This window comes from Suillus subalutaceus (assembly GCF_016647625.1).
Source record: "Suillus subalutaceus strain FC151 chromosome Unknown DFJ58scaffold_67, whole genome shotgun sequence".
Taxonomy (NCBI): domain Eukaryota; kingdom Fungi; phylum Basidiomycota; class Agaricomycetes; order Boletales; family Suillaceae; genus Suillus; species Suillus subalutaceus.
This window is the reverse complement of record NW_024540316.1, coordinates 148,826-161,922: the sequence shown is the minus strand read 5'-3', so window position 1 is coordinate 161,922 and position 13,097 is coordinate 148,826. Positions and strand designations below refer to the sequence as shown.

The 13,097-nt window shown below is 44.8% G+C and overlaps 3 protein-coding genes across 3 annotated transcripts; 1 reads left to right on the top strand and 2 right to left on the bottom strand.

Moving 5' to 3' along the window:
- Positions 1–2,643: 2,643 nt before the first annotated feature.
- DFJ58DRAFT_729061 (uncharacterized protein) lies at positions 2,644–3,306 on the bottom strand (the record flags this gene model as incomplete). Its single annotated transcript, XM_041385693.1, has 2 exons — positions 2,644–2,653; positions 2,699–3,306. The coding sequence occupies 2 exons, from the start codon at positions 3,304–3,306 to the stop codon at positions 2,644–2,646; spliced, it is 618 nt and encodes a 205-aa protein (XP_041242939.1).
- A 51-nt stretch (positions 3,307–3,357) lies between these two features.
- On the bottom strand, positions 3,358–5,207 carry DFJ58DRAFT_729060 (uncharacterized protein; the record flags this gene model as incomplete). Its single annotated transcript, XM_041385692.1, has 8 exons — positions 3,358–3,660; positions 3,713–3,838; positions 3,891–3,967; positions 4,062–4,212; positions 4,280–4,352; positions 4,401–4,529; positions 4,580–4,953; positions 5,007–5,207. 8 exons carry the CDS (start codon positions 5,205–5,207, stop codon positions 3,358–3,360), a joined length of 1,434 nt encoding a protein of 477 aa, XP_041242938.1.
- Positions 5,208–9,325: 4,118 nt separating this feature from the next.
- On the top strand, positions 9,326–12,566 carry DFJ58DRAFT_716740 (uncharacterized protein; the record flags this gene model as incomplete). The annotated part of the gene is made up of 12 exons (XM_041384259.1): positions 9,326–9,499; positions 9,588–9,959; positions 10,008–10,122; positions 10,148–10,187; positions 10,238–10,403; positions 10,463–10,611; positions 10,662–10,936; positions 11,003–11,056; positions 11,102–11,243; positions 11,385–11,486; positions 11,531–12,034; positions 12,269–12,566. 12 exons carry the CDS (start codon positions 9,326–9,328, stop codon positions 12,564–12,566), a joined length of 2,391 nt encoding a protein of 796 aa, XP_041242937.1.
- Positions 12,567–13,097: the final 531 nt, after the last annotated feature.

Genomic DNA, 13,097 nt, shown 5'->3' with positions numbered 1-13,097 from the left:
GGCCATGGCACTGTCAGTGTCTGCTAAGAAACTCGAAGGACGAGATCACACACCATCTGAGAGCAGGACATGGCCAGGGCACTGTCAGCGTCGGGTAAGCAAGTCAAAAGGCAAGATCACACACTTCCTGAGAGCGGGACGCAACCACGGTGTGGAAGAGAAATCGCAACTAGGCTGGTTAGAAACTAGCGCTACTTATCCAAATAGGTGTGAGTGTAGTATTTGACCCAAGAGGACCGCTATTGAAGCAACTCCCTTCTTATATGCAAGGGTAGTGATAGCGTGAAGGACTAATAACCTATAGCGACCTAAGACCAAAAACTGATGAGTAGCGCTTATAGCGATCAGCGACTAGTGACAAGTGAGTTCCGATAGAGAAATGTGCATATAAGTGAGAAGCACTATGCAAGTTGTTTTATGCGATAGCGCTATGCGACGTCCGACTAGCGATAGAGAGAAGAAATCAAAGGGAGCGAAAGTGAGGAGTAAGACAAGACAGTGCAAGTGAAATGCCTGATAGTGACTAGATTATAGCTCGACTACTGATAGCAATCCCGATGTTGCGAAAGTCCAACTTATGAGGGAAACTTTAGTGACGCGCACTTAAAGCAAGTCAAGCGACACGCAATCAAAGAGATTGGCAAGAGCGGAATCGATTGCACCAAGACTAGGATATAGCGACTAAAGTGACTCCGACACCAGCAAAGGTCCAGGGAAGGGAAGTACTGTACTGTATGTGCAACGGGTCATTTTATCATACTGCGTAAAAGTTCAGGAATGCGTAGGTGAGAATAGTAGTGACACTGGCGAGGGCACGATGTAGCGACAGGTAATAAGACATGCAGTGCAGCAGAACACGAGGATACATGTAATAAGACCTGCGACTGATGAGTAGCGACATTTAAGGAAAAATAACGCACCAGCGGAGGTAGGTGGACATAGACAGGACATGGGAAGACGGAATACATAGGCGTTGGACCGGGTAGCGCACTATGGGAGAGAAGTGGTTCCAAAGCGGATAGCTTGGGAGCTGAATAGCGCTGGTGACTAGTGCTTTACTCTTTTCCTCTAGGTAAGGCAAAATGTGCCTATGACACTCATACGTGCCTAGCGCTGGTATGATTGTCACAGCGGCACCATCAGCGTCAGTAAGCAGGTCAAATGATGAGATCACATACATCCTGAGAGTAGGACACCATTGTGGCACCATTAGCATCCAGTAACTAGGTCAAAAGATGAGAAGACGGCAGATGCTTCATCTGTGGAACTTGGAGACAGGTATTGTGTTGAAGAAGATGGAGGGCATAGCAGCAGCGTGCTGAGAATTGAGATTGGCTGTATCGCGAGATGGGCAATTCATAGCAATAGAGATGGAGAGGTCATTGTCTGGCACAAAGAAACTAGTGAATCACTCACGCAACCCATCAAAGCCTATGAAAAGTCGTAAGGATTTTTCAACTGTAAGTCTGTACCCTAGGGCTAGCTGCCCATCACTGTCCTGTGAAAAATTGGACTATGGAATATATACATCGGTAATACTTGTAATGTCCATAATCTGTATAATATAGACAAGTTAAACTATCAACTCATGCACTGGAATGTACAGGAACCCCCTTTGCCTAAGGCTACACATTCAGAGTATGGCGGTGCTGGACACCAATATTTCCCCTGCATCATCTTGACATAAGACAGGCATCCATGTCATTTTGATGCAACAAGTTGCTGCAGTTGCAGCACTGCAGTGATGCATCAGTACTTAATGCCATTCTCAAAAAAGGGAAGCATCCCACGCTCATACATGATCAACAATACCTCCCAGTATGGGTCCACATCCCGCCACCACCTGGTCACCTCCATACACTCAGCACGGATCCTTCTTGCAGCCCCGCCATCAGTATCCATCAAACCGTCAAAAAGGGAAGTGTCGTACAGTTGTACATGGTCAATATGGGTCCACATCCCGCTACTGCCACCTGCTTGCTGCCATATGCTGTGCACGGACCCTTCTTGTAGTGGGCCCATGGCTACATGCTGAACTTACCACTGCATCCTTTCTCGACTTGTCCTTCATATGCGAGCTAGACATCATTCAGAATTTCAGCACAGTCGCTTTCAAGCACAGGTCTGTGACACTCCGAAGTTCGAACCCCGTATCAATTGCACATTCTCAAAGTGTCTTGAGGCACTTCAATGTTTACCCGACCTTATGTTATTCTCAGCACACTATAAGTAAGTGGTAGTCTCAGGCTGTATGAACTGATATTCTACCATAGTGTTTACCCCAACATGATGTACACAGCTGAAGCAGTGATGTCTGTCCCAACTATTTCTTGTGAGCGCACAGACTGGAGCCAACATCATATGATGTGCTAGTTTACACTCTCGAACTTTGGAGATTGATTGTAGTATGTACACCTTGTATCTCATAAATTTCAGTCAGTTAGCTGTATTCTACCTCCGGCGAACCTTACAAGTACAAGCACACTCAATATACCACTTATTAAGGGGATTAAATTGATGATACAACTGTATTCATCATGAGAAAAACAGAGACTACATGTGTTACTAACAGCATCAAACATTACTATGGTACGAGAAGCAAATTTGTGATCATGGCATGAAGACATGGGCTCATGCCTTTGTTCACCTTTTCCTGTGTCCGTTAGCATTGAGAAAGTTAGAATATACTAAAACATACTTTGCAGGAATCATGCTGCCCATAGTCGAGTTGGGAGGACACTTCGTCATTGATGCCCCAACATCCTCCAGAACAGGTGGATCGTCCCTACCAACACCAACGAATGTCGAACCATCTGACCCGATAGCGTCAGTGACATCATTCCACCTGGACTTGATTGGAATTCGCTTTGATACACGAGGAGCTGCACCGATATCGACTGCCGGATTCCGTTTCGTGGTGGTATTGGGGGCAGTCAAATGACCCAATACATTGCCTTCATCAGCAGTAGCGTGCAATGTCTCCATTACTGCACCAGACTTGGTGAGAGGTTTTGCTTTGGGTTTGGCCGTGTTCATGGGCGTGATGGTGGGGGTAGGTTCTATAGCAGGATTGCAATTGACTTTGGCAGCCAGGAGCTTCGACTTGCACTTGCGCTTAGACTTAGGAAGACCAGCACCAGTATGAATGCTGTCAAGGTCTTCTGTGCTGTCATATGCAGGATGATTTGCTGCCGGAAGAATGGGTGACTGATGAGTAAAGTGAGGAAGAACCTCATCCTGTTCAGTTGTGGTGGTGGTGTGCTCGGCAGAAATTGGGGAGCTCAAGAACGAGGACAGGCTAGGCATCTCCCACCCCTGCAAATCAAGGTTGCTGAAATTCCACATTTGCGTGCCATATCACGTGTCGTGTTGCGTGTCATAGTATCCTGGTACAGTACTCCTAGCATCGGTGAGTGAGGGTGCTAATGAGCTGAATGCCGGGGGAAATGGGTTTGGCATGGTGCTACCGCCACCCAAAAACCCCATTGCTATAAGATCAGCATGAGAAAACGATGACCCGAACACCTTGTTCAGCCCAGGCACACTAGTTGGATCAGGAGGCAGTGTACTAATGTTGTGCCAATTGAATGATGCGTGAAGTTGAGCCTGCGCGAGTGATGCATCAGGCTGGGCCTGTCTGAATGATGTATTAGATTGGGCCTGTGTCGGAAAACCGTTAGATGACATGGGCAGGATGATGAAACGGCCTTACCTCGGAGTTAGACACAGATTGATCAAGTTCATTGAGTGATGATGCATCACTGATGCCAGCTTCAGTATTACCAAAGCCTGACCATGCATCAGGCTGGGCCTGTTCAAATGATGTATTAGATTGGGCCTGTGTCGGAAAACCGTTAGATGACATAGGCAGGATGATGAAACAGCCTTACCTCAGAGTTAAACAGGGATTGATCAAGTTCATTGAATGATGATGCATCACTGATGCCAGCTTTGGTATTACCAAAGCCTGACATTTATGCATCACTAGAGAGAGAGGAAGTAGTGAAGCCTATCATTAATGCATCAGCTTGCATCAGGCGGGCACGAAACAATATAAAGACCTGGAATATTCCAATCCATGGAACCATCACATCCTCCATCCTTTTCACCATTGTCACATCCTTCAAGCTCTTCAAGCTCATTGTCATCTCCAACACCTGGCAGTAGCGGGTCATGCTCGTTCGCAGCTGATGGACGAGTATTGGGGTGAGTCTACAGTGATGTGGACAGTAAAGATTGGCTTATGGAATATCAACTCAGCATATTGCTGGTATGCCACAAGGAAGGTGTTGTCCTTGTCAGGGCACAATTGAGAAAAATTACTCCCAGCGGGGGTTTCTGATGGATGGCATCTTAGTAGCGTGAGTTCATTAGTCATTTTTCTAGTTTGGTGCACTTACAATAATGAAACGATGTCCCAATCATGCCTCAGCTCTGGTCCAGTGCACATGAAGGAGACTATGAATTGAGTTTTTTTCTTGATGAGACGTGCAAAGTGCTGGCATATGATTGGTAAATCATCGATAGCTCTATAGGTCGTGTGAGTACATCAAAATCACAAACATAAGCCAGTACTTACTTTACAATGGCATCAGTGTCAGTTTCATCGTTGTCATCTTCATCGTCTAACATGACCCTCTTTACCTTTGTCTGTTTATCATACTTCTCTCTCACTTCCTCCTTAACCTTGTCTGACTCGTCTTCCAGGAGCTCCTTGCAAAACCTTTGGCCCAATGCCATGCACTGGCCAGCTGTACTTATGTTACCTGCCTCTTGTTCGGCCTTGATGAGAGGTTTGATCTGTTCATTATAGACCATGTCCATGTATATCTCTTCAGCAGATTTTGCCTGCGACTTCAGTACCAGTGCAGCTTCAAAGATGGACGTATCCTTCTTTAAGCCACAATTTTTCTTGGATGCATTCGTCCGCCAATGAAACCAGGTCTGTAATTGCTACCAGGGTTTTCATTAGCGGTCAAAAATTGTCAACACATTTGACAACTTACAATTTTATGTGAATCCTCGGCATGAGTTTCTGCGGTTTGTTGCTCCTTTTTTAACATTGTTTTATTAGGGATACCGGGGAAGAGGATAGCTTGCTCAGGCCATCTCCTAAACCAATGAAGATAAATCTTGGGCCAGAAGTGCGTGTATTCCTTGTCCCGTCGTGGAGTGCAGTATACTCCAGGAACCGTTCTGGGAGCCATAGGTACTGTTCCATAGTAGTCCACTTAGCTGGCGGCATCTGCCATAGAATTTTCAGTCATACGCCATGCTAATAGTGGAGCCGTCATACCTTTTTTTCCGCTTCGCACAATGATAGATGAGTGTGTCCCTTCACAATGTCTATGTCTGTCTTTATATGGCTCATTGCCAAACAACAGATCAACATTGCCCATTAAAAAAAGGAAGCTCATTTAATGAACTTACTACATGAACTGATTACAAGGCAACTTTTTCATTCCATGACTGATGATGGTTTAAATGAACGGCACAGCATACTGTACTCTCATAATCAGATAAGTACACAACATCACATTGAGAGCAAGCGGGAATTACCTGGACATTGAACGTTGAACGTATAAGTTCAGAATCTCACACAATTGAGAGCTAGTGGTAAATCGATAAGTTCACCTTACATTGAGAGCAAGCGGAGAATCACCTAGACGATGTTTGAATGAACATATACTGCATTCTCATAATAGGATAAGTCCAGAACATCGCACAATTGAGAGCAAGTGGGAAATCACCTGGACATTGGATGTTGAATGTATGAGTTCAGAACATAGCACAATCGAGAGCAAGCAGGGAATCACCTGGACATTGAACGTATAAGTTCAGGACACTGCACAATTGAGAGCAAGCACTAAATCACCTGGACATTGGACGTTGAACATTTGAATCTTTAGCAACAAACATATACTATACTCTCATATTCAGATAAGTTCAGGACAGCGCATTGAGAGCAAGCAGAGAATCACCTAGGCATTGATATGGAAGGTTGAACATCAGAAATCGAAATCCAAAAGGTAATTGAATGTTCGAATGTTGAGCAACAAACATATACTATACTCTCATATTCAGAACATCACATCAAGAGCAAGGAGAGAATCACCTGGGCATTGATACAGAAGGTTGAACATCGGAATCGAAATCAAGGGTAATTGTAAGCATTGCGCTGCGGCTAGTACTTCAGTAAGTACATTTGTCTTATATTAGCCAGCAACTAGAGACCCACCTGGATGACATTAGAAGTTAGTGGATACAGGAACCAGTCCAATGCAATGTGCAATAGTGTGCGTGATAGTAGTTATTGACCCGGAGTGTTTGCAACGTTGAGTTCCAACTTCCTAGGCATTGATATAGAAGGTTGAACATCGAAATCGAAATCTGAAAGGTAATTGAACATTCGAGTGTTGAGAAACGAACATGTACTATACTCTCATCAGAACATCGCATCGAGAGCAATGTGAAGGAGAGAATCACCTGGGCATTGATATAGAAGGTTGAACATCGGAATCGAAATCAAAGGTAATTGTAAGCATTGCGCTGCGGCAGCTAGTACTTCAGTAAGTATATTTGTGTCATATTGGCCAGCAACTAGAGACCCACCTGGACAACATTAGGAGTTAGTGGATACAGGAACCAGTCCAATGCAATGTGCCATAGCGTGCGTGATAGTAGTTATTGACTCACGGTGTTTGCAACGTTCAAGTTGAGTTCCAACTTCAAGTGCGACACATGATCAAGTTCAACTTGAACATGATCATGTGTCGCACTTGAGCCTAAAGATGACCAGTTCAATAACTAATCTGGCTATTATCGAGATCATTGTGCAAGGTAGAACCCCTGCAGACATACTCTGAGCTGATCTAACTAGTACTATATGATTGATGTATAATGAGACCAAATGGCTGATTTGCGTCAGTTCTTGCTTGCCAATTGCGGTAACAATGGCATAGCCGTACTCGGTCAGCACTTCAGCCTTAATTTCATCACACACCAAAAGACTGGCAACTCGACACTGCTTGTTCTGACTGCAAGAGATATTCAAATGCAAAGTGTGCACTTCTCTCTCTGTTCTAGCTACTGATGTGTACCAAAAGACACAGTAACTGTGCTGTCATCATCAGCAAGAACAAACCAAAATATGATCAAGAGCGCCATTGGTATGTTTCAATCCATAACAAACATTACAAAACCATCTGACCAATGTCAGTACTTCAGTGCCGATACCCCCACCCAAAAGCAGTTGAAGACTCTCACAAAACCATTGGTAGTATCAGCATGAGCGGGGAGTCGCACTTTACTGATAATTTGACAACTTTATATCTAACTGTTACATCAAACAGGACCTTGTAGATGTTGAAATGGTATGATGCACATTATCATCACTGTATGTCAAAATCTCACACTGTCTATCGTCTCACACTGTCTATCGACAAGTCCTCCAGCGACATGTCAACATTCTTGGTGTCGTCGCAAATAACCCGAACAATCCCAACTTCAACTAGGTCAACATCTTTAGTGTCATCACAAAGAACCCGAGCAGTCCCAATTTCAACCGGTACATTTTCGCCTCGTACTAGGAATCCTGGCCGCCACTTGCATTCTGCTCATGCATGTCATGATTGACCTACAGGATATACTTCATGTGGTGAGCTACTATACCATACTGCTCCTGATATCAATATATTGTATTAATCATAGAGATGCATCAGCGATGCATCAGTGTTATATACAGTGACTCATACTGTCTGAAAACGTCGTACCAGTGATTCCAAGCACCGGAAATCGATTTCCAATAACATCGTTTAGGTCTAAGTCAATTTCGATATCAACATTAATGTCCGGGGTGAGTGTGCCGCTACATCATTGGTAGCAGTTCATAAGACTAACCCAAAAACTACTGTAACTACCACCGGCAATTTTCTCTAGAACTTTGTATTGACCCAGTGACTGTTAAATACAACATTGAAAGCACCGGAAATACTACCACCGTGGCGATGTTCATGATGCAGAGTGAGTCTTTTGCTACTAATGGAGGAATTTCTGAGGACTAACCCAAAAAACATAATGTCTTTCATTTTACCCACTCCCAGGATACCTCTCAATGCAAGATCCACCGAACCCCTTTGGCTCGATATTGCCATGATGCCCTACATGGTCGAACCAGAGGCATTTGTGACTGTGCATGAGGGCAGTTTAGAGTTTGAGGAGGCCGCGAACGCTATGGCAGAAGAGTGCTTTCTATACTCTTATCAAGGAATATTCTATAATATGCCTTCACAGTGCGATCTAGAACCCCCTTTTTATTGTGTTACTCAGGGCCACTACATCGGAGTTTTTCCATCATACATCTGGCAAGTTTTCATGTTTTCATTAAATCTCTGTTATATGTAACACTTGTTATAGGGATAGTGTGAAATTTGAACTCTGGACACCAGGCAATCGTGTTGCTACGTACTTTACCGTTCAGTCACTTGTCCTGGGAGAACAGAAAGTTCATTGTGCCATCCGATGTAGGCTTGCAGCAAGCAGGTGACACACTAGTAGGTTCGTTACCATACTTCATTTGGTAGCATCGGTTGACATCTCAGTGCCAGCTTTAAGGCGTCATCACTGTTTGGACATAATCACTGGTGAAAAATTCATTCCGGCCCTAGTTTGTGGTACCATGTTTGGTTCACACAGCTCTGCCCATCATATCTGCATGCATCAATCTCATTTGTTAGTCTTCAACTACTTATTCATGTCTGTCATCTTCATTTTCTGCTAAATGAACACTTGATTTTTTTTTCTGGTAATGACTCGAACCGTAAATGTGAGGTCAATACTCTTCGCTCGACACCGTTACAATCAGCGCAGAAATCAACAAAGAATGTCTACAGATCCTACTTATGCCATCGGCTCTTCTGAGGCAGGGACATCTTCAATCCAGACAATATACTGTGAAGTAATGTCCAGAGTACCGAAGAAACGGAAAAAGAGACCCAAGCTTAATGTTTACCACTCAGTCCCAGTCCCTTCTCGCCAGCATACTGAATACCAAGCTCATCAAGACGGGTCCATCACCTATACACTGAAGCGTCTCAAACCTCCCAAGAATGCTCAAGCAACTATCAATAATCGAACTCGCGTGGCACTGACTCTGCATGATGCAGCACCATTGTCAATTCCTGAGCCATTCGATGATCTCCTGCTCGATGTATCATTGGACTTTTTAGGGCAGCAAAAGAGAAAATGAACAGCAGGCATATGTAAACTATAATGTTCTGAGTCCTTTGATATGTCGCTCACCATTATTCAGGATCATCCTTTGTTGATGTGGTTGAAGCACCGAGAATTATTTCTGCAGGAAATGATCCGTCTTGAAGGAAGATGTAATAGACTTTCCGCTCAATCTTGCTCAGAGTGTAATTGTCCCAGCACAGAGTACAGGTGTTGGGACTGCTTAGGGTCAGAGATCTATTGTTCACCTTGCATCCTGTTGGCTCATGTGCGCCGCCTGCTTCACCGATTGGAGGTATGCTTTCATGTCTGATTGGGAGATGAGGATGTAAGGCTAATATCTAATATCAATACAGAAATGGAATGGTCAATACTTCGAGCGAATCTCTCTGAAAACCCTGGGCCTTCGCATCCAGCTTGGCCACACCACTGGCCAGATATGTCTTAATCCTCATCGCGCATTCAATGATGATTTTATTGTTGTCGATACCCATGGCATACACGAAGTATCTCTCGACTTCTGCAATTGCGCAACAGCCCAAAGCCATATACAGCAGCTACTTCAAATATTGTGGTTTCCTTCAACAACGTCAGATCCAAAAACCGCTGCGACATTCTGTGTTCTTGAACACTATCACCTACTCTCATTTGAGTCAAAAGTATCTGCCTTCAAATTTTATAATGCGCTCAACCGCATGTCTGATAACACTGGCTTACTTCCCATCAAGGTAAACTTAATTTTTAGGTGCCTTCAAAGTTAATCCAGCTTCCTCCAGGATCGGTATGATTCATTTACACAGATGATATGCGAGTGGCGCCACTTGAAGATGCTTAAGTGCTTGGGGCGAGGTCACGATCCCAGTGGTGTAGATGGGACAGTTGAGGGCGAATGTACTGTATTGTGCCCGGTGTCCAGGGAAGAATCTCCCAGCTGGTTGGAAAGATGCTCCTCGACAGTAAGTTTAGAGTGAGCTCCAGTCCAGAGGGGAATTTCTACTGATATAAGTACTGTTAGGTGGTTATATGGATTATTCCTCACTATAGATGTGAACTTCCGCTTAAAACGCAAGGCTGTTTCAAGTGACAGTGTTGACCCAAGCCTGAGTTGTGGCTGGGGATATTTTGTCGAGGACAAAGCATATAAAGATTTCTTGCACAGCGGTGCGGACAGTGTCCAGGAGGTTCATGGTTTGAATTATTCTATTTCATATATTAATGGTTAGATTTGCAGAAATCAACGTGTTCAAGTCACAATGCTGTAAACATGGCCGATACAAAATATAACCGTGGACTCGCTACCACTGGTTTAGGTACTGTCGACTGTGCCTGCCACAACATGAAACTGCCCAATGCCGTTGGGGATCTTCAAAAGGGTGAAAGGTAAATTGTCTTTTGCATCCAGCAGTTGGTGATCTAACGCACGCATGTAGATATATTAACATGGACTACTTGTTTTTCTCAGCACTACGTCATACTGTACTCAACACTCTCAATGTATCCTATGACATCGCATGCCAGTGGCACAAAAAATTATGGCACCACATGAGTGCCTTTCCGGTTTCGATGTATCTCTCGCATGCCGTCAAGACAATCTCATTTTTAGTGCCAAAGTTCCACCTTCCCACTCATATTGAGCAGTGCCAAACATCATTTTCATTCAATTTCAAGAACGGGGTAGGCAGGACTGATGGAGAAGCACCAGAACGTGGCTGGGCCAACATCAACCCCATCACTTCGAGCACCAAAGAAATGGGGCCTGGTGCACGATGAGACACCCTTGACGATTACTTTGGAGACTCAAATTGGAAAAAGGTTGTTGGACTTGGTGCGTCGATTTTCGTGAAAAAAAATGGCAACTTAGATTTTTCAGGTCATGCTATGCTTCACAAGATAAAGAATGCATTCCCAGAGCATGAGAACCATCGTGAAGCATTCGAGGACCTCGATGATGGTTTGCAAGGCGAATATGGTCCCACCCTCAAACAATGGAGAGAACAAGTGGAGGCTTGGGAGTACAACCCTACACAGCCTAATCCTTTTGAATGAAAAGCAGAAAGTAAGTACAAGACAATGATGATAATGCTTATGTGCTCATTTTAATCTTGACGCATTGCAGCTGTCACTATGGCTTCGGTATGACTAAAATTGGCTAGGGAGGACGAGATCAACCTTCAAACAGGAACTTGCCTTGCCCTACACGAGGATTGCACCCCTAGCATATTAATCAGTACTGGCTTAGAACTTGAGGAACAACAGTGAGTGTACTGTTACTTTTAAGACATTGTTCTTACTTCAATAGACGGCGAATGAAAGCAAACAGAGCTGGCCTCAGAGTTCACGCAACAGATAATCAAGAAGGAAAGATGGTTCAGCAAAGCAACACTCTCCGATGGAGGATTGATACCTGGATGAAGATGCAGGAACTATACATGCCGTCACTCGCTGCGCTACATGTGAGCGAGAGTTCAGTATCTGGCAGCATGACTGCTGCACCAGAAGCAATCAAGCTCTGGCTGCCATCCCAGATCAGCAGGAATGCACCTTGCAACAGCCGCCTCCAGGCCATCGAATGGAAGCTGCGGTATGCACAAGGTCACCATGCACTTCGCTCTCTGTGTTCAAACTTACATGCTCAGACTGCAATCCTCAAGTACAAAGACCGCAACCTCCATGGACAAGGAGCAAACACAAGGGCACGGAATACATTGAAAGCTGTTCAGGCAAGGATTGAGGCTGCTGCCAGCACTTATGAGTATGCGCATAAAGCCCTTGTGATTCTTTCACCACGAGTGAATCAGACTGGGTGGCACTCATCACTGCGACTGCTAGACTGAGCTGACGTCCGCTTGATGATGGACTTATCATGGGGAGAAACAGAGGGAACAAGAAAGTTGTCATGGATTTGGAATATGCAGGGGGCGGCTGCCAACGAGATAGACAAGGACAATGCCTCAGAAGGTAGGTGGCTCTTCATTTTATGGCTTCCTATTCAGACTCACGGACAACCAGACATGCGAATAGAATGATGCAAAGCCAGGGAACGGGCGATGCGCTGGGCAGAAGAGGTGGAATTGTTGAAGGAGGAGATGCGAAGGATTCTGCAATTTTTGGAATGGGACGCGCAGCACTGGGACGAGCGGAGCCTGGAAAACACGTTAGAGGATGCAGGTGAAGATGAACGCGAGGGCCGTATGGCATATGCCAAACGTCAAGCTTCCTTACGTCGAATGCTTGCTGAGTCCTTCAAGACCAGCTGGACCAACACCTTGGCACTGGTAGACACATTTGACCACAACTCGCTCATTGCTCAGCAAGACATGGACATGGACACATAGTAGACATTTGTTGTTAAATAATCAACGCAATACACACGTATAACGACAGGTGGGTGTGATAGCACATGCAAAATGGCGGGATGGCGCGAGAAAGTGAGGTCGGGTGCGGGAGAACAGTGGGCACAAGATGGTGGGAGGGCGTGACAAAGAGAGAACTGATGCATCAGAAAAAGAAAAGGATGCATCAGCGAAGAAAGGACTGATGCATCAGCGAAGAGAGGACTGATGCATCAGAAAACATGGAGGATGCATCAGCGAAGAAAGGACTGATGCATCAGAAAATGAAGGGAATGCATCAGCGAATGGAGGGGATGGTGGTGGGCATGCATCAACATGGAGCAGGCTGATGCATCAGTGTGAGAAAAGCAAAGGTAGTACAATCACACCAATGATGCATCATTGGTGCGCTACAGTTGTACTGTTTAATGCATCAACATGAGACGAACCTGTGGAACCAGCCCCTGGTCGTGTCGGTGGTCATCATAATTCTGTTTTGATGATGACAATATTACATAATGTGGTTCTAGTACA